At 46.3% G+C, this 25,702-nt stretch overlaps 1 protein-coding gene across 1 annotated transcript in view; it reads right to left on the reverse strand.

The window, feature by feature from the left end:
- Nucleotides 1–10,184: 10,184 nt before the first annotated feature.
- nipsnap2 (nipsnap homolog 2) overlaps nt 10,185–25,702 on the reverse strand; it is a 59,866-nt gene continuing 44,348 nt past the window's right edge. Inside the window, exons 8-10 of the mRNA XM_072469438.1 lie at nt 15,834–15,928; nt 12,045–12,128; nt 10,185–11,181 (exon numbers count right to left, since the gene is read on the reverse strand). Coding sequence (XP_072325539.1) covers nt 11,117–11,181; nt 12,045–12,128; nt 15,834–15,928 — 244 coding nt within the window. The 3' untranslated portion in view covers nt 10,185–11,116. The remainder of the gene's footprint in view (nt 11,182–12,044; nt 12,129–15,833; nt 15,929–25,702) is intronic.

The raw sequence follows: 25,702 nt of genomic DNA on the forward strand, positions 1-25,702 counted from the left end.
ATAATGTTCAGGTGGCTAAGATGGTGAAACGACTTGAGAACAGGCATGCCACAAAAAGAACATGCTTGCATTTATCTCGCATTTTCCACATTCCAAAGGATTTCACAGCTATTAATTACTTTGAAGCCTATTCACTGGTAAACACTAACAATGATGTTATCGACCAATTAATCTGTTTCACTTGCTGTCAGGTCTTTTGCATCCACCAGAGTAGGTATGTGGGTTTACTCGTCATGCTAAAAGCAGGATTGTTGACAGTGTGCATCAATCACTGAACGACAATGAAGTGTCCATCTGCAGGTGAAGATTGAACCCAGAAGCTTTGAACTTGAGCTACAGATGGAGGTGTGGAGGAGGTTGGTGCATGCAATCATAAATGTAAACAGGAAAATGCTGGAAACGCATATTGACCAGATCTGAAAAATAGACTGTCCAGTGAAAACCTTTTAGCCTCAGACAATAAAATGTTCGTAAGTTGGCTTATCAACTGCAATTTTTCCAGTATCACATGATCTCTTAACAGTCCAAAAATGCAGTTCATAAATCCATGCTGGCTGTAACATACTTTTATTATTTTTTCTACAACAGAAAGTTTCTGTCCTTAAATAGATGAACTATCAGAAGGTAATTAAACTTGGGCTTTCACAGCTGTCGATTAACCACAGGTTTACATCTAGACCGACTTGGCCTTTAATATGGACTTGACTTCATTCAAAATTAAAATTCAAGCAGCCTAAAGATAATGTTTAAAATACCTTTCTTCTAAACTGATAATCATTTTTGAGTCTTTTACATTTCTGCTAATTCACAATTCACAGATTCAAAAACAGCTTTTTCTCCACTGTTAACAGACTCCTAAATGACCCCCTTATGGACTGACCTGATTAATACTACACTCCTGTATGCTTCACCTGATGCCGGTGTCTATGTATTTACATTATGTACCTTGGTGTTGCCCAATTATGTATTTTCTCATTTATTTTCTATTTGAGCTGCTCGCAGAAAAATACTTTTTAACTGTACCTCAGTACACATGACAATAACCAAATCCAACAATGCTAGCTTTATTTTTAATTTGATGAAGCACAAGGTACAGGTTCCAATATGGGAAATTCCAAGTCTAACTGAGCTCCCCGAGGAAGGTGTCTATCGAAATGAAGGGGAAAAATAATCAATTCACAAGTTGAGCAACAGTTTCTTCACACCATATGGCTATGAGCAGAAGTGTCCTGTTGGTCGATGAATGGTGTGAAAAGGGAATGCTGTCTCTGATGTTAGTCATTACATCCTAGAGCTTAAACACAAAAGCAGTTCGGGAGATAGCTCGAACACTCTTTATATTAAAATATATATTACTGACTCAATACTTTACAAATTATTGATATTGAAAACACATTATAATCATAATTCTGTTTCCCTGCAACTTCACAGAACTTTCTTCCCTTCTCAAAATTTGTCTTTTATTGATTATTCACATATTTTTCCTCTACTTCCGATGGTGAATTCGCTGCAAGTTCCAAATAATTGTGCTTTATTTATTCTTTCCTGGTTCCTGTCCAAAACTTCTGTTAATGTTTTTCAACTACCTACGTGATTGTAAAATATATTTTTCTCATCCTTATGGTGTGGTTCTTGCAGTGTCTGTTTCTACTGTTCCATTCCCTATTCTTCAGTGACCAGTATTCACTCAATGATCCTTTCCTATTGTCTGTGCTTGACTGGTTAAAGGAACAATGTCTAAGATCTGCATCAGGACACATGATCAACATGGGTTCACTCATAGAGACACAAAATAACTTTAGGCCTAAAGCTGTGTTCCCAATGCCTTGCTGACATAGGGGCACCTTACATGTTGCAATGTGCACCCCATTATTCCACTGTCAAGGTACCTGCATGCTTTGTACAATGCACTGGGAGTGCAGAGGTTGGGAGGAGGGAGAGATTTCCTATAAAAAGTCTAAACCATCTTCAAGTGGTATTAATTTTAATCACAAAAAGGTTTAGAAGACAAATATAGCTATGGGGGAAAGAGGTTTATACAATGTGAATAATAATAATCTTTATTATTGGCTTTAACTTGAGTCCGCTTAATCGCACCCCATGTGTATGTACAATAATCATTAACTAAAAATTTGGACAAAAAATCTTTGACATTGAACGGACTGATTTAACTGAATACCATCTGTGTGAGGGTGAGTACCTTGGAAAGAGAAAGGCCATTCAGTCCATCATAGCGATACAGGCACCTTGAAGGAACTATTTAATCCATACCCTGCAACCCCTGCGCTTTCCCCATAGGCTTGCATTTTATTTTCAAATGTTTATTGAGTTGCTTAATAATAATCTTTATTAGTGTCACAAGTAGGCTTACATTAACACTGCAGTGAAGTTACTGCGAAAATCCCCTAGTCGCCACACTCCAGCGCCTGGTCGGGTACACAAAAGGGAGAATTCAGAATGTCCAATTCACCTAAATAGCACGTCTTTAGGGACTTGTGGGAGGAAACCAGAGCACCCGGAGGAAACCCACGCAGACACGGTGAGAACGTGCAGACGCCACACAGTGACCCAAGCGGGAATTGAACAGCTAAGAGTCAGCTTTATCCAAGGTCCTGAAGCTGGCTGGTGCAGAGCAAGTAACAAATTGGGTGTTTAAAAAAAAACTGAACAAGATTGGTATTTTCTCCACAACACATTTTAGCTCAGTAGACAAGCCTTTACAAATTCATTATGCACCTGATGAAAAGGTTTCTTCAGTAGGCCTGGTGAATGGATATACATCATCAATTATTTTTTTAAACCAAGTGCCTTTAACATCAAGAGACACTATGGATAGATCATAGAATCACAGTGCAGAAGGATATTCGGCCCATCAAGTGTGCACCGACCTTCTGAAAGAGCACCCTAACCTCGGCCCAATCCCCCATCTTGCAACATATTATAGGGGCAATTTAGCATATCCAATCCACCTAACCTGCACATCTTTGGACCGTGGGAGGAAACTGGAGCACCAGGACAAAACCCATGCTGACACAGAGAGAACGTGCAAACTCCACACAGTCAACCCCTCACCCGAGGTCAGAATTGAACCCGGGACCCTGGCACTGTGAGACAAGTGTGCTACCCACTGTGCCGTGAAAATGTATTACTTATTTTACAAACAGTGCACTGATGCAAGCTGTAAGCCATACCTCAACTGATAGTGTTTTTGTCTCCCTTTCTGAAGATTGTAGGTTCAAGTCGTACTCCAGGGCTCGAGAATAAAATGCTAGGTTGTGTCACTAGTACATTACCTAGGGAATGCTGCACTGTCAGAGGTGCCTTTTTTTTTGGATGAGATATTAACTCGAGCACCCATCTTGCCCTCTCAGTTGGATATAAAAGATTCTTTGGCACTATTTCAAAGAAGGGCAGGGGAGCTACCCTCCGGACACAGTCCTGTATTAATTCTTCCAAACTAATTTTCACTTATCCTCTTGATTTTGCAGTTAAGTCCACTCTGTTGAAGCACTGAACAAATTCACTTCATTATCTTCTCTCAGTTCATCCAAAAACTGTCAGTATGTCATTCTAATTAACCCTTTTGCAACTCAAGAAACTTCTTGATAATACAAACTTATTTTATAGCTAGGACATTGACTTAGGAATTCAGTTTTCTTTTTTTTTAAAGAATATTTTATTGAAAATCTTTGGTCAACCATCACAGTACATTGTGTATCCTTTACACAATAATATAACAGTATAAATAACAATGACCTGTTTTATAAACAAAGAATAAATAATATATAACAAAAACTAAAACTAAATGGCAACTGCCTTGTCTCAGATAAACACTCTCCAAAAATATGGTTTAACAATCCAATATACAATTATTTATAGCAACGACCTATACATATTATACATATATATTAATAACCCTGAGACTCCTTCTGGTTCCTCCCCCCCCCCCCCCTCCCCCCTGGGCTGCTGCTGCTGCCTTCTTCTTTTCCATTCCCTCTATCTTTCTGTGAGGTATTCGACGAACGGTTGCCACCGCCTGGTGAACCCTTGAGCCGATCCCCTTAGGACGAACTTAATCCGTTCCAGCTTTATAAACCCTGCCATGTCATTTATCCAGGTCTCCACCCCCGGGGGCTTGGCTTCCTTCCACATCAACAGTATCCTGCGCCGGGCTACTAGGGACGCAAAGGCCAAAACATCGGCCTCTCTCGCCTCCTGCACTCCCGGCTCTTGTGCAACCCCAAATATAGCCAACCCCCAGCTTGGTTCGACCTGGACCCCCACTACTTTCGAAAGCACCTTTGTCACCCCCACCCAGAACCCCTGTAGTGCCGGACATGACCAGAACATGTGGGTGTGATTCGCTGGGCTTCTCGAGCATCTCGCACACCTATCCTCGACCCCAAAAAATCTACTGAGCCGTGCTCCAGTCATATGCGCCCTGTGTAACACCTTAAATTGAATCAGGCTTAGCCTGGCACACGAGGACGATGAGTTTATCCTACTTAGGGCATCCGACCACAGCCCCTCCTCAATCTCCTCCCCCAGCTCTTCTTCCCATTTCCCTTTCAGCTCATCTACCATAATCTCCCCCTCGTCCCTCATTTCCCTATATATATCTGACATCTTACCGTCCCCCACCCATGTCTTTGAGATTACTCTGTCCTGCACCTCATGCGTCGGGAGCTGCGGGAATTCCCTCACCTGCTGCCTCGCAAAAGCCCTCAGTTGCATATACCGGAATGCATTCCCTTGGGGCAACCCATATTTCTCGGTCAGCGCTCCCAGACTTGCGAACTTCCCATCCACAAACAGATCTTTCAGTTGTGTTACTCCTGCTCTTTGCCATATTCCAAATCCCCCATCCATTCTCCCCGGGGCAAACCTATGGTTATTTCTTATCGGGGACCCCACCAAGGCTCCCATCTTTCCCCTATGCCGTCTCCACTGTCCCCAAATTTTCAAAGTCGCCACCACCACCGGGCTTGTGGTGTATTTCTTCGGTGAGAACGGCAATGGGGACGTCACCATAGCTTGTAGGCTAGTCCCCCTACAGGACGCCCTCTCCAATCTCTTCCACGCCGCTCCCTCCTCTTCCCCCATCCACTTACTCACCATTGAGATATTGGCGGCCCAGTAGTACTCACTTAGGCTCGGTAGTGCCAGCCCCCCTCCCATTCCCTACTACGCTGTAAGAATCCCTTCCTCACTCTCGGGGTCTTCCCGGCCCACACAAAACTCATGATACTCTTTTCGATCCTTTTGAAAAAAGCCTTCGTGATCACCACCGGGAGGCACTGAAACACAAAGAGGAATCTCGGGAGGACTACCATTTTAACTGCCTGCACCCTCCCTGCCAGTGACAGGGATACCATGTCCCATCTCTTGAAGTCCTCCTCCATTTGTTCCACCAATCGCGTTAAATTTAACCTATGCAATGTACCCCAATTCTTGGCTATCTGGATCCCCAAGTAACGAAAGTCCCTTGTTACCTTCCTCAGCGGAAAGTCCTCTATTTCTCTGCTCTGCTCCCCTGGATGCACCACAAACAACTCACTTTTCCCCATGTTCAGTTTATATCCTGAGAATTCTCCAAACTCCCGAAGTGTCCGCATTATCTCTGGCATCCCCTCCGCCGGGTCCGCTACATATAACAAATCATCCGCATACAGAGATACCCGGTGTTCTTCTCCTCCTCTAAGTACTCCCCTCCACTTCTTGGCACCCCTCAATGCTATTGCCAGGGGCTCAATCGCCAGTGCAAACAGTAATGGGGACAGAGGGCATCCCTGCCTTGTCCCTCTATGGAGCCGAAAGTATGCAGATCCCCGTCCATTCGTGACCACACTCGCCACTGGGGCCCTATACAACAGCTGCACCCATCCAACATACTCATCTCCAAAACCAAATCTCCTCAGCACCTCCCACAAATAATCCCACTCCACTCTATCAAATGCTTTCTCGGCATCCATCGCCACCACTATCTCCGCTTCCCCCTCTGGTGGGGGCATCATCATTACCCCTAGCAGCCTCCGTATATTCGTATTCAGCTGTCTCCCCTTCACAAACCCAGTTTGGTCCTCATGGACCACCCTCGGGACACAATCCTCTATCCTCATTGCCATTACCTTGGCCAGAATCTTAGCGTCTACATTTAGGAGGGAAATAGGTCTATAGGACCCGCATTGCAGCAGGTCCTTTTCCTTCTTTAGGAGATGCGATATCGTTGCCTCAGACATAGTCGGGGGCAGCTGTCCCCTTTCCTTTGCCTCATTAAAGGTCCTCATCAGTAGCGGGGCGAGCAAGTCCACATATTTCCTGTAAAATTCAACTGGGAATCCATCCGGTCCCGGAGCCTTCCCCGCCTGCATGCTCCTAATTCCTTTCACTGCTTCCTCTATTTCAATCTGTGCTCCCAGTCCCACCCTTTCCTGCTCCTCCACCTTGGGAAATTCCAGCCGGTCCAGAAAGCCCATCATTCTCTCCCTCCCATCCGGGGGTTGAGCTTCGTATAATTTTTTATAAAATGCCTTGAACACTCCATTCACTCTCTCCGCTCCCCGCTCCATCTCTCCTTCCTCATCCCTCACTCCCCCTATTTCCCTCGCTGCTCCCCTTTTCCTCAATTGGTGGGCCAGCAACCTGCTCACCTTCTCCCCATATTCGTACTGTACACCCTGTGCCTTCCTCCACTGTGCCTCTGCAGTACCCGTTGTCAGCAAGTCAAATTCTACGTGTAGCCTTTGCCTTTCCCTGTACAGTCCCTCCTCCGGTGCCTCCGCATATTGCCTGTCCACCCTCAGAAGTTCTTGCAGCAACCGCTCCCGTTCCCTACTCTCCTGCTTTCCTTTATGTGCCCTTATTGATATCAGCTCCCCTCTAACCACTGCCTTCAGCGCCTCCCAGACCACTCCCACCTGGACCTCCTCATTGTCATTGAGTTCCAAGTACTTTTCAATGCACCCCCTCATACTTAGACACACCCCCTCAACTGCCATTAGTCCCATGTCCATTCTCCAGGGTGGGCGCCCTTCTGTTTCCTCCCCTATCTCGAAGTCCACCCAATGTGGAGCGTGATCCGAAATGGCTATAGCCGTATACTCCGTTCCCCTCACCTTCGGGATCAACGCCCTTCCCAAAACAAAAAAGTCTATTCGCGAATAGACTTTGTGGACATAGGAGAAAAACGAAAACTCCTTACTCCTAGGTCTGCTAAATCTCCACGGGTCTACTCCTCCCATCTGCTCCATAAAATCTTTAAGCACCTTGGCTGCTGCCGGCCTCCTTCCAGTCCTGGACCTCGACCTGTCCAGCCCTGGTTCCAACACCGTATTGAAATCTGCCCCCATTACCAACTTTCCCACCTCTAGGTCCGGGATGCGTCCTAGCATACGCCTCATAAAATTGGCATCATCCCAGTTCGGGGCATATACGTTTACCAAAACCACCGTCTCCCCCTGTAGTTTGCCACTCACCATCACGTATCTGCCCCCGCTATCCGCCACTATAGTCTTTGCCTCAAACATTACCCGCTTCCCCACTAATATAGCCACCCCCGTTTTTCGCATCTAGCCCCGAATGGAACACCTGCCCCACCCAACCTTTGCGTAGTCTCACCTGGTCTATCAGTTTCAAATGCGTTTCCTGTAACATAACCACGTCTGCCTTAAGTTTCTTAAGGTGTGCGAGTACCCGTGCCCTCTTTATCGGCCCGTTCAGCCCTCTCACGTTCCACGTGATCAGCCGGGTTGGGGGGCTTTTTAACCCCCCCCTTGTCGATTAGCCATCCCCTTTTTCCAGCTCCTCACCCGGTTCCCACGCAGCTGTGTCCCCCCCAGGCGGTGCCCCCCCCCGCCCATCCCACCCCATACCAGCTCCCCCCTCTCCCCAGCAGCAGCAGCCCAATAATTCCCCCCCCGCTAGATCCCCCACTAGCGTAGTTACACCCCCAATGTTGCTCCCAGAAGTCAGCAAACTCTGGCCGACCTCGGCTTCCCCCCGTGACCTCGGCTCGCACCGTGCGATGCCCCCTCCTTCCTGCTTCCCTATGCCCGCCATGATTATCATAGCGCGGGAACCGAGCCCGCGCTTCCCCCTTGGCCCCGCCCCCAATGGCCAACGCCCCATCTCTTCCACCTCCTTTCCTCCCCCCACCACCTCCTGTGGAAGAGAGAAAAGTTACCACATCGCAGGATTAATAACATAAAACTCCTCTTTCCCCCCTTCTTCGCCCCACCACTTTGTTTCAAACGTTCTTTTTTTTAATAACCCGCTCATTCCAATTTTTCTTCCAAGATAAAAGTCCACGCCTCACCCGCCGTCTCAAAGTAGTGGTGCCTCCCTTGATATGTGACCCACAGTCTTGCCGGTTGCAGCATTCCGAATGTTATCTTCTTTTTGTGAAGCACCGCCTTGGCCCAATTAAAGCTCACCCTCCTTCTCGCCACCTCCGCACTCCAGTCTTGGTATACGCGGATCACCGCGTTCTCCCACTTACTGCTCCGAGTTTTCTTTGCCCATCTAAGGACCATCTCTCTGTCCTTAAAACGGAGGAATCTCACCACTATGGCTCTAGGTATTTCTCCTGCTCTCGGTCCTCGCGCCATCACTCGGTATGCTCCCTCCACCTCCAGCGGACCCGCCGGGGCCTCCGCTCCCATTAACGAGTGCAGCATCGTGCTCACATATGCCCTGACGTCCGCTCCCTCCGCACCTTCAGGAAGGCCAAGAATCCTTAGGTTGTTCCTCCTCGCGTTGTTCTCCAGCGCCTCCAGCCTTTCCACACATCGTTTATGGTGTGCCTCGTGCATCTCCGTCTTCACCACCAGGCCCTGTATGTCGTCCTCATTCTCGGCAGCCTTTGCCTTCACGACCCGAAGCTCCCGCTCCTGGGTCTTTTGCTCCTCCTTTAGCCCTTCGATCGCCTGTAATATCGGGGCCAACAGCTCCTTCTTCATTTCCTTTTTGAGTTCTTCCACGCAGCGTTTCAAAAACTCGTGTTGTTCAGGGCCCCATATTAAACTGCCACCTTCCGACGCCATCTTGGTTTTTGCTTGCCTTCCTTGCCGCTGCTCTAAAGGATCCACCGCAATCCGGCCACCTTCCTCTCCTTTTTCCATCCGTATCCAGGGGGGATTCCCTTCTGGTTCACCGCACAGTACTTTTAGCCGTTAAAATTGCCGTTGGGGCTCTTATTAAGAGCCCAAAAGTCCGTTACACCGGGAGCTGCCAAAACGTGCGACTCAGCTGGTCATCGCCGCACCCGGAAGTCCGGAATTCAGTTTTCTAAGCCACTCATCCAATTCAAATAATGTCAGGTTAACCTTTTACCCAATCTGCTCGCACAAGGGTGTCATCAATTTAGAATAGCCACACAGTCAGAAGGGCAGTTTTAAATAATTCTGTTCCACTAAATTGTTGCAGCATGGTACTTTGACCACTGTATCTTGAAAAGGAAGAGAAACGTATTTGAAACAGGGGAAGATACCAGACTATGGGAAAGATCAGGGCAGAAAAATGAGTTTAGAATTTATCGATTAAAGACCTTAGATGTCATGGTCCAAAAAAGCCTCCTCCTGTGACGCAAATTATTTGTTGATACTTTTCATTTAATAAAACAATCCGTGCCAAGTCACTACCCCCAATCTTTTTTGTGTTGTGACTTCGCTCCCTGCTAAGAAAGGTAGACGAGGCACTAAGAATGTTCACATCAACTATATTGCACCAGCTATCAGATGACAAACTCAACGCCTACTCTATCCCTATCAACTCATTAAGTGGATATCATTACTTTCAACTTGCTAGTTTTTTGCAGACTATAGGACTTCTTGGAATCCAGGCACCAAACAGGTGGCTCAAATCATGCTCCTCATTTTTCCTTGCATCAGCTGTTATTTTGCATATATTTTGCCAGTGGATTTATGCATTTTGAACCGGTTAGTTTATTTTGTTCCCTCTAGTCATTAAGCAATCATTATTCACTTTTTATCTACAAAGGAGTTCACAGATTTAATACTTTAAAATAGTAAGATAAATTTACTTAACTTGGAAGGATTTGATAGTTTCCTTTTTCCCCACAACGAGGATATTGTGAATGATTTACTAATATTAGACTGTAAACATAATTGCTAAACTCGATTTTTGTTTACTTACCTGACATAATGAGTAGACAACATAAACACAAATGTTGCAAATCAAGTTTATTACAGTCCGCAGACTGTGCCGGGTATTGTAGCCTGACAGTTGACCAATGACTTAGAAACAAATTTCTTTCATTAATTAGATTTACTTAATTACTGTAAATCCTAGAAACTATACATAATGGTGCCATTTTAAAAACAAGCACACGACAAAACAGTTTTAAAAAATGTCATTGTAAGCGTACAATTTTGTACAGTGATTTTCACATGCATCACCTACAGCAGTATAAAGCAACCCAAAAGAACACAAATAACCTCTTCTTGTATTAGACAGAACTGAATCCCTAATATTTGAAAACAGCACAAGAGTACTATTTTTACCTCCAAAAACTAATATTTTGTTTTAAAAAGTAATTCCCTGACTAACCACATTAGAAATTGTGACAACTGATGAGTCCCTTATTAAAATGGGAAATTGTCAATATTTTGGGAAGGAAATTCTGATTGCTCCTTCTTGCAAGATCCAGCCATAAATTGTCATGATGTTGCTCAATGGGACACACACACACACACACAAAAAGAATACCTTAAATTTGCTACCTTCATAATCATTCCTGCTGGCTAATGAGTGGAACAGGTAAAGTAAGGAAGATGCCACCATTCGTGGTTCAGTCCAAATGGGGAGGAGGGCAGTGCAACAGAAATAGGACACTAAAACTGAAGATGAACATTCAGGATTTTACACATCTAACAATTATAATTCTACTTAGTGCTTCCGAAATAAAATATTGCTATTAATAACCGACAATTAGCTTCAGAAGTGTTTTTGTAAATTCAATAAAAGTCCTTTAAGTTAAAATACTTATTTAATTCATTACAAGTACAGACTCATGTCAGTAACCCGTTGACGTTTTCCTCATGTATTAAGACAAAACACAAGTCATTCATTTCCTTTTCAAGGTGTAACAAGTTGAGCTCTATTGAAGTGGTGAAATCTTCAGTGGAATCATAATCCTGGAATCCATGCGCTGAATGAGTGGCACTGTGCAAAAAAAGACCATCTGTAATTAATTGTGTCTATATTTGAAAACGCACACCTACCTAGTTATTGTGCAACCTGTTGTGCATCAAATTCTGAATATTGCAAGCCAAATTCTGGCATTAACTAGAGATAATTTTATAAGTGAACATTTGAACTGAAGTTTTTTTTTTTAAAAAAGCAAAACTTTTTTACTATTTGGAAGACTGATTCAATGAGCAAGCATTCAGAATATACTGACTATGTAAATATGATGTGGAAATGCAACTCTAATCCTCCAACAAGTTAACAAATTTAAATCTGAAACTAGTGTTGCACTGATGAAATTAGACTAAGGAAAAACAAACCATGGATCAATATTGCGAAAGTGTATTTTTGCAATAGAGTCAGAGTCTTTTTTTGAATTTCTATTCAACGTCGAGGCTAACAAAGCAAAGATTAGCCTCAGTCATTGTTTAAAAACAATGTTACATTTAAAGAGGATGTCGCTGTCAGCCTTCAAAGACCCTTGCCACTCAAAAACATTAATTTCTCAGAAATAAGGGTTTTTGGTGGTGGTGGGGAAAGAGTTGCCACATGTCACTGGCTCTGGTACATGGGTCTGCAGTAAGAGATGAAGGGATTTTGAAAATTAGACAGTGTTTATGTTTCGCCATTAGCATTCAGAATATGGAAGATATCCTTGTTTTGTTCTTCATCTCACCTGCAGACCCATTCACCAGTGACATGCCAAAGGCAGCTGTTGCACTTGTTACAGACCTGACTTAGATCAGCAGTTTGGGTAATGTAAGTGGTATCTTTTAGCCTAGACAGCTCTTCTAGTCACTTCAAAGAGTTCACAGTACACTAAATATGCAATAAAATACCTGTGTAATATACACATTCATCCCAGCCAGGTTTCTGCCATGCTGAATTTCGTGTTTCATCCCTTGATTGCAAGTCCTTGTAAGCTTTTAAAAAATAGATTAACACAGGTGAAATAAATAATTAAGTTTGTAACTCTTATTTATTATCCATTTTATATAAATTAAAATCTATACCGTTTTCACTTTATAATAAACGTGATTTTTGTCAATCATATTTCATTGTCAATCATATTTTGCCATCAGTTAAGCATCGTATGGCTAGACAATCCAGATAGCAAATTATGTGAATTTACAATTCCAACTGCTTCTTTTGTGGTATTTAATGGGAAAAGAGACATTATTTACCGGATGTGTTAAATAAATGATAAATGTTACTGGAAGGTTATTGGACTGTGAGGGGTATGCCAAACAGACAATGGGAGATACCATCATGGTTTGAACCAAGACATATGAACAGCTGGTTCTTGGAACTGAAAGTCAAGTTAATTTCACTCATAACTCCATTAGTCTGAAAGAAGGGGCGGCAAAGTGGCGGAGTGGTTAGCGCTGCTGCCTCACGGCGCTGAGAATATGCGTTTGGTCCCGTCCCTGGGTCACTGTCCGTGTGGAGCTTGCACATTCTCCCTCTGGCTGCGTGGGTCTCACCCTCACAAACCCAAAGATGTGCAGGATAGGTAGTTTGGCCACGCTAAACTGTCCCTTAATTGGAAAAAAAAAGAATTGGGTACTCTAAATTTATTTTTAAAATCAAGTCTGAAAGAGACTGTCAGCAATGATGAAACAAAGAGGAAAAGTACAAATTCTGGAAATCTAACTTTAACACCGAAACTATAGAAGAAACAACAAAAGGCAGTCAGCATTTGCAAACAGAAAAGGATGTGACATTTCAGATGTGTAGCCTTAATCAGAATCAGAGACAGATATACATGGATGCTAGTAAAGTTGAAAGAGGAAAAAAAAGAGGGAAAGGAATGAGATGACACAGATAAAGTGGGACTGGACTAATAGAGAAAAATAATAGAATCCGGGTAAGAGGAAATTAGTTCAGTGGATAGGGGAGTCCTATTATTTTTAATCTAGGGAAGAGGTAGTAGTGCATTGTATGGGTTTAAGATCAATCTGAATAGAATCAATCTGTAGAATAAAGACATCAAGAAGAGATGCAATTAGAACAGTCTCAAAAATGGTGGTTTGCTATTCAATAGCAAGATTGAGTTAGGTGCAAAAAAGTTGGCGTTCAGTCTTGGCAAAGTGAAAGAAACTTTCAATGTACAAAGGCACGGTCTTTGTCAACAGTTTATATGATCTCAGAGTTGTAATTAGATCCGAGTCAATAATGTACAAAAGTAATTTCCCACCATGCAAGGTACCTAATGTTCACCAGAATAAAGGCACAGACATTGGTCAACAGTTCATTGAAACAAGCTATACAGTATGCAGTAATGGTAAATAAAGCCAGGAGGATCGTGAATTATATTGTGCATGGAACAGAACACAATTCACAAGATGCGTTTCTGAAACTATTCAAGACTTCTCCATCTGTTTCACTTCTGTCATGTTATAGCAGGGAGATCATGCCACTTTAAAGGGTTGTATACCAAGAGGGGGTGGCATGGCGGCACAGTGGCTTACTCTGCTGTCTCACAGCTTCAGGGACTCGGGTTCAATTCCAGCCATGGGTGACTGTGTGGAGTTTGCACTTTCTCCCAGTGTCTGCATGGGTTTCCTCTGGGTGCTTCCTCCCACAATCCAAAGATGTGCAGGTTATGTGGATTGGCCATGTAAAATTTTCCCTTAGTGTCCAGGAATATGCAGGTTCGGTGGGGTTAAGCAGATAGGGCGGGGCGGGTGGCCTCGGTAGGGTGCTCTTTCAGAGGATCTGATTTTGCAGTATAATTTGGATAAGTGTGAGGTTATTCCCTTTGGAAGCAAAAACAGGAAGGTAGATTATTACTGAATGGTTGCAAATTGGGAGAGAGGAGAGACAGGACCTGGGTGTCCTTGTGCGCCAGTCGCTGAATGTAAGCATGCAGGTGCAGCAGGCGGTAAAGAAGACTAATGGTATGTTGGCCTTCATTGCGAGAGGTTTCGAGTATAGAAGCGGGGATGTGTTGCTGCAATTATATAGGGCCATGGTGAGGCCACACGTGGAGTATTGTGTGCAGTTTAGGTCTCCTTCTCTGAGTAAGGATGTTCTTGCTCTTGAGGGAGTGCAGCAAAGGTTTACCAGACTGATTCCAGGGATGGCGGGACTGTCATATGAGGAGAGATTGACTAGGTTGGGATTGTTGTCACTGGAGTTCAGAAGAATGAGGAGGGATCTCATAGAGACTTATCAAAGTTTAACGGGACTAGACAGTGTAAATGCAGGAAAGATGTTACCGATGATAGGTGTGTCCAGAACCAGGGGACACAGTCTGAGGATTCAGGGTAAACCATTTCGAATAGATATAAGGAGACATTTCTTCACCCAAAGAGTGGTGAGCCTGTGGAATTCATTACCACAGGAAGTAGTTGATGCTAAAACATTGAATATATTCAAGAGACGGCTAGATATGGCACTTGGGGAGAATGGGATCAAAGGCTATGGGGAGAAAGCAGGATTAGGCTATTGAGTTGGATGATCAGCCATGATCGTGATGAATGGCAGAGCAGGCTGGAAGGGCCTCAAGGCCTCCTCCTGCTCCTATCTTCTATGTATCTATGATCGGTGCAGATTCGTTGGGCCGAATGGTCTCCTTCTGCACTGTAGGAATTCTATGGTTCTACAAGTTATATTCCTTTGATACTTAGCTTCAATTGATTAAATTAAAGGACAGACTGAAATGGTAAATGCGACAGAAGAGATTTTTTTGAACAATTCAAAATCTTACAGGAAACAAGTTGAATCCTTGTTCATCATGGAAATGAAATAAATGAAAGTCCATGGTTTGCAGCTCAGAAGAGGGATTAGTTGCAACTAGTTAACACAGACATTGGTGAATATTTTATAACAGTTTACTTAGGGAAGTAACTAAGTATAGGTTGAGCATCCCTTATCCGAAATGCTTGGGGCTGAGTGTGTATCGGATTTCAGAATTTTTCGGATTTTGGAATATAATGTGCATCAGCAGCTCGTTGGGAACTGCGCATGTGTGATGGGCATTGGGAACTGCTCATCACCCAGGGACTTGCAATGTCACACTGGCGCTCGAAAAAAGTGCAGACTTCAAAATTTTTGATTTCCAGAATTTCGGATAACGGGTGCTCAACCTGTAATTTTAAAGAACTGGGTACGTATCTGGCAAGATAACCATAGAAAATGATTAGCATACTTTGTTTCCAAATCCTGGGGCCACCAGATAGATCAAAAGTGGGCTTTACTAATCCCATACATTACCTTGATGAACCTAACGACTATTCCAATGACGTTGTAGCAATTATTCTGTTTGATAGAGTTCCTTACCTGAGTGAATAGCATGCAAATTAAGTAATTGTCCATTTTTTAAAGTCTCTTATCTGAAGATGTCCATCCTCGGAGGGAAGTTGCACATTTTCCGCAGCTAATGAGCAGTAAATTTGTGTAATACTGGCAACTGAAGTCATTTCCAGAACATCATTGCAGTCTAATACTGTATTACATGTACTATTAAAGAAGGATTACTGCATGAAACTACATCTCATTCAATTTTAGATTGTTTTTGTCAGGAAGATTAAATGCATTTAGCATCCAGCTCAGACTAAGTACAACTGGCCAAAAAAACTACAAAGAAATATGATAGTAGTAATTGATTGATGGGATTTATTTACCCCAAAGATGATGCACAGTGTAAAGCTCGCCAATCTGAGAGAAGAAGCCACCAACTGCTTCATTGTTCTCTTGTCTGTATCGAATAGCACGAGCCCTGTGAAAAATAAATGAATCAAAACTAAATAAAATTACAAATTGATATATCAATAATTTACTAATTTCAAGCAATTAGGGTTTAAGAACTCATTCTTTGATTCTCGTATTGTTCAGTTTTGTGAAAATATCCGACAGTTGAAATTTGAATCACAAAATATATCTCAGTTGCTTCTCAAAGTTCAAATACGAAGTGGAAACTATTTACATGTAATTTCAAGTTATTTGACATGCAGTTTTCATAATCAGTTTGGGTTTGCACAAATTAAAGTTCAAGTTTGATTGCTTTGCACGAATAACAATTTGCACAAACACTTACAGTATTTTGAGTGGAGACTGGCTCAACAACTCAATGACCTTTCACCCAATCAAAATCCTCAAACATAAAAGCAGCTGCAACATTAAATTTTTGAACAGTTAAAACAGGATTTTCCAACTTTGAAGTATATTTCTGCTCACCACATCAAATGGGCAAAAATATTTAGTGTGTACTTGTAACAGGAAGACTCAGGCATCATGGACAACTGGAATAATATTGGAGTAGGTTATATTTATAGTCATGTCAATATTTTTTTTTTTAAAAAGGGAACTGGATTCCTACATATAGTCAGTTAAATTGGAGGATTAACTTGTTGATTTTGGGATCCAATCCTCTTGGTTCTCAAAATGTCAATTCTAAACTTTTGTACAACGTAAATAAGTACAGTAAGATCATGTTTGTAGTACTGGAATAACAACATATTCCAGTCATACATTGTGCTTCTGACATCTCATTCAAAGGTAGTCCCTTCAGTGCCACACCTTAACTCATTTCCCATAGTCCTGCAAGCTTTTTTATCTTCACTGATACAATTTCTTCTTAAAATTTACTATTGAATTGACACTTCCGGTGACGGCGGGCAGGAGGCAGCCGCACATTGGAGGGCTCCTGTTCGGGAATGGCATTTTCGGGGTTTAACGCCCTATCCCAGGGGCAACGGAGGCGGCAAAAGTAGGGGGGGAAGGCACAGTGAAGGGAAATGTCAAAAATAAGTTTAAAAACGTCCGTGAAAAAAGCGGATGGAAGTCCGGCGGGGAGTGGAAATGTCACCGCGGGGCCGGCAAGAAAAGTGGAGGCTGGGGCACCTGGGGAGGCCGCATTGCCCACGGCTGAAGAAATGACTAAGGTGATGACCGTGGAACTCGAAAGGCAGTTCACAAAACACATGGAGGTGATGAGGAAGGAGATGGGGGCGGTATTGCAAGTGCTGGTGGAGGAGGCGATTGCCCCGGTGAGGGCAGCGGTATTGAGCACAGTGGCAGAGATGCAGGAGCAAGGTGAGGCGCTGAAGGAAGTGGAAGAGTCATTATTGCAGCACAGTGATCAACTTACCTCGATGGGGAAGGAGATGCAGAAGGTGATAAAGATCAACAAGGGCCTGCGAGCCAAAATGGATGACTTGGAAAAAAGATCCAGGCGACAGAATCTGAGGATTGTGGGTCTGCACGAAGGAATGGAAGGCCCGTGGCCGACTGAATATTTTGCCATGATGTTGGCGAAGCTATTGGGGAAGGGGGATGATCCCTCCCGATATGAACTGGATCGGGCTCATCGGTCGTGGAGGCCTGTACCAAAGGAGAGTGAGCCGCCAAGAGTAGTGACTGTGTTTTCGTAGGTACAGTGTGAAGGAGAAGGTCTTGTGCTGGGCAAAGCAGAAGCGTGTGGTGCAGTGGGCTGGAGCTGGTATACGCATATATCAGGACTTTACGGTGGAGCTGGCGAAGATGCGGGCTGCCTTCAGCCGGGTGAAGAAGGCACTGTATATCAGTAAGGTGCAGTGCGGCATTGTATACCCAGCTAAGTTGAGGGTGACTTACAAATCCAATGACTTTTATTTTGGAATGGCGGAAGCAGCAGAGGAGTTTGTGAAGGAAGAAGGACTGTGGCTGAATTGAGAAATGGTCATGTACCGATGTAGCCTCATGTAACTGTATTTTTTCACTGTGTGTTGGTGTATGTGCTAAATGAGCCAACATTGTATATATTTGGACAAGGGAAGAGTAGATGGGACTTTCACTTGCAATGATGGTTCTTTGGGGCATGGGTGTGTATGCGGGGTTTGTGTGCTAAAGGGGATTTCTTGGTTTTCCTGGGACCGGGCAAGGGGGAAAGAGAACCGGGCAGGGGCCTCCTCGCTGGCCGGTTTAAGCCAGCCAGTGAACGGGAGTGAGGTGGGGGGAGGGACTGCGGCCATCGGAGCCTGGCAGAACCGGTTCCGATGAGTCTAGCCGGGGTGGGAAGTTGGGGGGGGGGGGGAAGGAACAGAGGTTGGGGGGGGGGGGGGGGGGGGAAGAGTTTTATAAGAGGAAGTGGAGGGGTCGGGGAGGGGGTTTACAATTCATGGGTGTCATTTACAGTACTCTTTCGGGGATTGGATGGCATTGAATGTTAGGGGCGGATGGACTCTATAGGGCAATGGTGATCATAGGCGATTCACGATTCCTTTTTCTTTCTTTTTTTCCTTTATTTTTCCCATCATGGGAGGGTTTGTTTTATTTGAGGCTTATATTGTCAGGTGGGCCGTTGTTTGGGGTGGTGGGAGGAGGATGGGATCGTTGTTATCGATAAGGGGATTGACTTTGTATTTGTTACCGTTTACTGCTTGTTGGTGGGGTGTAAATTCTGAAGAAAATGTGAAAATGGAGAATAAAAATATTTTATAAACAAAAGTTACTGTTGAATTTACTTCGACCACCCTTCCAGACAGCGCATTCCAGATAACAACTTTGAGAAAAAGTTTTTCTTCAATTCACCTCTGGATCTTCTGCCTTAAATCTATATCCTCTGGTTACCAACCCTCCTGGTACTGGAAAGAGTTTCTCTAATTTACTCTTATCAAAACCATTCATGATGTTTTGTTTTATAAATTTAAAGTATCCAATTATTCTTTTCCAATTAAGGGACAATTTAGCGTGGCCAATCCACCTATCATGCACATCTTTGGGCTTTGGGGGTGAGACCCACGCAGACATGAGGAGAATGTGCAAACTCCACATAGACAGTGACCGGGGGCTGGAATTGAACTCGGGTCCTCAGCGCCGTGATGCAGCAGTGCTAACCACTAGGCCACCGTGCAGCCCCAAAAGTGAACATTCTTGTCAAATTAGTAGTTTCTGCAGTAAGCACTTTGGAGATGGACTGTGCACGTGCAGTGGAATTCTCAATTTAAAATTATTTACCATAATAGAAATTAACCATGACATGTAACCCAGAAAAAGATCAACAGAGCAATACAATTTTTAAAAATTCTGATTATAATTTGCATTGTGCGCTTGGTGAATTGCAAAGCAATTAAATGCTGAACTTATCTTTTTTCTTTAATGATGTTTGTTGTACATTCAGAATTAATTTATTCTGATAGACAAATATTCAGAATACTTAGTCCAAAGAAGTAGTAGAGAAATGCATAGAACCAAAACACTTTTCGCAGAAAAAATATCCTTAATTATCATGGTTATGCCATTTTTGCATTGCAAATTATGATGGGATCAATAAACTACCTCCTTAATCAGTGACATTTAAGGATAATTTAATGGAATGAGAAATAGTGATGGAAGGAGAGATTGGACTAAAATAAACAAGAAGAAAAAAAGAAACAAAGGAAAAGGTTTTTAAAAATTACATTTTAAAATCTCCAAGTTCCTTTTGCTACTTACAGGAATGAGACTCCATTAATTTGTTTCCTTTCTGGGCCAGAGAGGTTGAGTGGTATGCAGAAAAAAAATCTCATCACCGATGTGTCTTTATATGTCAGGCCTAACTTGCTGCAGCACCTTTCATTTGTATTTACTACACATATGCAGAAATTGCTTAACACTCACAAGGAGGTTGATGGCAAATTGTGATTTTTGAGAGTTCTGTGGGGCAAATCATCCAGCAAAGGGCCATGCTAAATTGCCCCTTAATTAGAGAAAAACTAATTGGGTACTTTAAATTCAGAAAAAAACCCTCCCATACGAACATTACTATGTAATTTCTTTTTTATTAAAAAAATATATTTATTAAAGTTTTTTAACAAAACAAAACAATTTTTCCCCTTACAAACAATAAACCCCCCCACCCCCGTAACAAAATAACACAAAATCGCCCTGAGCAAGATATATACATGGTAAGATGATATATTTACAGAGCTTTATACACTGGCTCTCGCCCGTTCGTGCCAGTTTCCCCCACCCTCCATGTTATCCCCCGCTCGTCCGTCCCCTCAAGCAATCTCTCGTCCCCCCGCCCCCCTCTACCCCGCCCCCCCCAGGGTTGCTGCTGCTGCTGACCGACCTTCCTCTAACGCTCCGCGAGGTAGTCTAGGAACGGTTGCCACCGCCTGTAGAACCCCTGCACAGACCCCCTTAAGGCAAACTTAATCCTTTCCAACTTTATGAACCCAGCCATGTCGTTTGTCCAGGCCTCCACGCTAGGGGGCTTCGCCTCCTTCCACATTAGCAAGATCCTTCGCCGGGCTACCGGGGCGCAAAGGCCAGAATGCCGGCCTCTTTCGCCTCCTGCTCTCCCGGCTCGTCCACTACTCCAAATATTGCTAGCCCCCAGCTTGGCTTGACCCGGACTTTCACCACCTGAGATATTGCTCCTGCCACTCCTCTCCAGAACCCCTCCAGTGCCGGGCATGACCAAAACATATGGACATGGTTCGCCAGACTCCCTGAACACCTTCCACATCTGTCCTCTACCCCAAAAAACCTACTCAACCTCACCCCCATCAAGTGCGCTCTGTGAACCACCTTAAATTGTATCAGGCTGAGCCTAGCACATGAGGAGGAGGAATTGACCCTACCCAGGGCATCAGCCCACAAATCTTCCTCGATCTCCTCCCCCAGCTCCTCCTCCCATTTACCTTTCAACTCTTCTGCTAGCGCTTCCCCCTCTTCTTTCATCTCTTGGTGTATTGCCGAAACCTTGCCCTCCCCGACCCATACACCCGAAATCACCTTGTCTTGAATTTCCTGTGTCGGGAGCAGCGGGAATTACCTCACCTGTCGCCTCACAAAAGCCCTCACCTGCATATATCTGAATGCATTTCCTGGGGGTAGCTCAAACTTCTTCTCCAGTGCCCCATGGCTCACAAATGTCCCGTCGATGAACAGGTCCCCCATTCTTCCAATCCCCGCCCGGTGCCAGCCCTGGAATCCCCCGTCCATCTTCCCCGGGACAAACCGGTGATTACCCCTGATCGGGGACCACACGAGGCTCCCACTGCACCCCTATGCCGTCTCCACTGGCCCCAGATCCTTAACGTTGCCGCCACCACCGGCCTCGTGGTGTACTTTGATGGCGAGGGCGGCAACGGTGCCGTCACCAGCGCCCCCAAGCTCGTTCCTTTGCAGGACGCCATCTCCATCCTCTTCCATGCCGCCCTCTCTCCCTCCATAACCCACTTACGGATCATCACCACGTTTGCTGCCCAGTAGTAGCTCCCTAGGTTTGGCAGCGCTGGCGCTCCTCGGTCCCTACTGCGCTCCAGGAACCTTTGGGGTTTTGTTCGCCCACACAAACCCCATAATACTCCTACCTACTCTCCTGAAAAAGCCTTTGGTGATCACGATGGGAAGGCACTGGAACACAAACAAAAACCTCGGAAGGACCACCATTTTTACCGACTGCACTCTACCCGCCAACGAGAGTGGCAACATGTCCCATCTTTTGAAGTCCACCTCCATTTGGTCCACCAACCTCGTCAGATTCAGTTTGTGTAGGGCCCCCTAGATACCGAAAACTCCCCTCCGCCCTCCTCAGCGGTAGGTCCCCTATCCCTCTTTCTTGGTCCCCTGCCTGTAGTACAAAAAGCTCGCTCTTCCCTACACTGAGCTTATAGCCCGAGAACTCCCCAAATTCCCTCAAAATCTGCATGACTTCCACCATCCCCTCCATTGTGTCCGCCACGTACAGCAGCAGGTCGTCCGCGTACTCCCACTCAACTCGGTCAAAGGCCTTTTCTGCGTCCATGGCTGCCACTATCTCCTCCTCTCCCTCCTCCGATGGCATCATTATCACGTTTAAGAGCGCCCGCACATTCGTATTTAATTGCCTGTCCTTTACGAATCCCGTCTGGTCCTCATGTATCACCCCCGGGACACAGTCCTCAATCCTCGTGGCCAGCACTTTTGCCAATAGCTTAGCGTCCACATTAAAGGAGCGAAATCGGCCTGTATGATCCACATTGCAGTGGGTCCTTGTCTAGCTTCAGAATCAAGGAAATTGTCGCCTCTGACACTGACGGGGGCAGGGACCCCTCCTCTCTTGCCTCGTTGAAGGTCCTCACTAGTAGAGGGGCCAACAGGTCCGCATACTTTCTATAGACCTCCACCGGGAACCCGTCCGGCCCCGGGGCCTTCCCCGCCTGCATGCTCCCTGTGGTAGTATGTATTAGGGGTCATGTGGGACTGTGAAGCCGTGATGCTATTGGCTGACAGATCCCGGGTCCTGGTTGGCTGTTGACTCTTGGCTCCGCCCTGAAGGCGGAGTATAAGAACCCGAGTTTCTCCCCGCCGCTCCATTCTGTTGCTGAACTGCTGGGGACAAGTCTCGCTTAATAAAGCCTCATCGACTTCATCTCTACTCGTCTCTCTCGTAAGTCATTGTGCGCTACAATTTATTAAGCGAGCTTAAAGGACTACGGAGCTCCGGATCGCCCCGGAATGCCTGCGGATCAGCCCCCACGCAGCGAACTCGGCAGCAGTTTTTAAACACTGGCAAGCTTGTTTTGAAGGCTACCTCCGAACAGCCCCCGGCCGGATCACAGAAGACCAGAAAATGCAGGTCCTGCATTCGAGGGCAAGCCCGGAAATTTACCCTCCCATAGAAGACGCAGAGGATTTCCCGACGGCGCTCGCAGCACTGAAGAGCATCTACGTTCGCCCCGTGAACCAGGTCTACGCACGCTACCAACTCGCAACGAGACGGCAAAGGCCCGGAGAATCGTTAGAGGAATTCTACGCCGCGCTGCAAATTTTGGGACGGGGCTGCAGCTGCCCGGCGGTGAACGCGATTGAACACACGGACATGCTAATTCACGATGCGTTTGTGGCAGGTATGAACTCTCCCCAAATTCGCCAAAGACTTTTAGAAAGAGAGTCGCTAGGACTCTAAGGCACGGGCCATTGCAGCTTCCCTAGATGTGGCCTCGCAAAACGCCCGCGCCTACGGCCCCGACCGCGCGGCAGCCCCTTGGGCTCCGTGGACCCCCGTCGCGACAAACCCCCCCCCTCCCTCACAGGCTTGCGCGGTTAAAGCGCCAGATCATACCGGGGGGGGGGGGGGCGCTGTTATTTCTGCGGGCAAGCGAAACACCCCCGGCAGCGCTGCCCGGCCCGCGCAGCTATTTGCAAAAGCTGCGGCAAGGGGGGCCATTACGCGGCTGTGTGCCGGTCCCGGGGGGTCGCCGCAATCCCCGGAGAAGAACGAGCCCAGCGCATCCCAAACGCTCTCCAACCCCCCCAGCGCCCCATGTGCGACCCGCGGCGCCGCCATTTTGGGTCCCGGGCACCACGAGGGGAGGATGGGCGCCGCCATCTTGTGACTCCCCAGCCACGTGCGATCCATGGGGGCGGCCATTTTGTCCACCCCCGGCCGCGTGCGATTCATGGACGCTGCCATCTTGGATGACAACAAAGGACCCCAGCATCGACGGCTCCACGGGGTCCGAAGAAGATGCCGAGACACTACGACCACGACTGGCTTCGGTGACGCTGGATCAATCACGGCCCCGGACGCTCCAGACGACGACAACAACGGTGCTGATCAACGGACACGAGACATCATGCCTGATCGACTCCGGGAGCACCAAAAGTTTCATTCACCCCGACACGGTAAGACGCTGTTTTCTGACCATCCATCCAAGTACGCAAAAGATTTCCCTAGCTGCAGGATCCCACTCCGTAGAGATCAAAGGGTTCTGCATCGCGAACCTAACGGTGCAAGGGAGGGAGTTTAAAAACTACAGGCTCTACGTCCTTCCCCAACTCTGCGCGCCCACATTACTGGGATTAGATTTCCAGTGTAACCTGCAGAGCCTAACATTTCAATTCGGCGGCCCAATACCCCCACTCACTATCTGCGGCCTCGCAACTCTCAAGGTTGAACCGCCGTCCTTGTTTGCAAACCTCACCCCGGATTGCAAACCCGTCGCCACGAGGAGCAGATGGTACAGCGCCCAGGACCGGATATTTATTCGGTCTGAAGTCCAGCGGTTGCTGAAGGAAGGCATAATCCAGGCCAGCAATAGTCCCTGGAGAGCCCAGGTGGTAGTAGTAAAGACCGGGGAAAAGCAAAGGATGGTCATAGACTATAGCCAGACCATCAACAGGTACACACAGCTAGATGCGTACCCTCTCCCCCGCATATCCGACATGGTAAATCGGATTACGCAGTATAAGGTTTTCTCCACCGTGGACCTCAAGTCCGCCTACCACCAGCTCCCCATCCGCCCAGGTGACCGCAAGTACACAGCCTTCGAGGCAGACGGGCGTCTATACCACTTCCTAAGGGACCCATTTGGTGTCACGAACGGGGTCTCGGTCTTCCAACGGGAGATGGACCGAATGGTTGACCAGCACGGGTTGCAGGCCACGTTCCCGTATCTCGACAATGTAACCATCTGCGGCCACGATCAGCAGGACCACGACGCCAACCTCCAAAAATTCCTCCAGACCGCTAACGCCTTGAACCTCACATACAACGAGGAAAAGTGCGTTTTTAGCACAAACCAGTTGGCCATCCTGGGATATGTAGTGCGCAAGGGGATAATAGGCCCCGACCCCATGCGCCCCCTCATGGAATTTCCCCTCCCCCACTGCTCCAAAGCCCTGAAACATTGCCTGGGGTTCTTTTCATATTACGCCCAGTGGGTCCCCCAGTACGCAGACAAGGCCCGCCCGCTAATACAGACCACTACCTTCCCCTTGTCGACAGAGGCTCGCCAGGCCTTCAGCCGCATATCCAAAGCGGATATCGCAAAGGCCACGATGCGCGCCATCGACGAGTCCCTCCCCTTCCAGGTCGAGAGCGACGCCTCCGACGTAGCTCTGGCGGCCACCCTTAACCAAGCGGGCAGACCCGTGGCCTTTTTCTCCCGGACCCTCCACGCCTCAGAAATCCGCCACTCCTCAGTGGAAAAGGAAGCCCAAGCCATAGTGGCAGCTGTGTGACATTGGAGGCATTAACTGGCCGGCAGGAGATTCACTCTCCTCACCGACCAACGGTCGGTAGCCTTCATGTTCGATAATGCACAGCGGGGCAAAATTAAAAATGACAAGATCTTGAGGTGGAGGATCGAGCTCTCCACCTTCAACTACGAGATCTTGTACCGTCCCGGAAAGCTGAACGAGCCGTCCGATGCCCTATCCCGTGGCACATGTGCCAACGCACAAATAGACCGTCTCCAAGCCCTCCACAAGGACCTTTGCCACCCGGGGGTCACTCGGTTCTACCATTTTATAAAGTCCCGCAACCTCCCCTACTCTGTGGAGGAGGTCCGTACAGTCACCAGGAACTGCCACATCTGCGCGGAGTGCAAACCGCACTTTTTCAGGCCGGATAGAGCGCACCTGATCAAGGCTTCCCGCCCCTTTGAATGCCTCAGTCTGGATTTCAAAGGGCCCCTCCCCTCCACCGACCGCAACACATACTTCCTGAATGTGTTGGACGAGTACTCCCGTTTCCCCTTCGCCATCCCCTGCCCCGACATGACAGCGGCCACAGTCATTAAAGCCCTTGGCACCATAT

The sequence above is a fragment of the Scyliorhinus torazame genome, chromosome 12, assembly GCF_047496885.1.
Source record: "Scyliorhinus torazame isolate Kashiwa2021f chromosome 12, sScyTor2.1, whole genome shotgun sequence".
Taxonomy (NCBI): domain Eukaryota; kingdom Metazoa; phylum Chordata; class Chondrichthyes; order Carcharhiniformes; family Scyliorhinidae; genus Scyliorhinus; species Scyliorhinus torazame.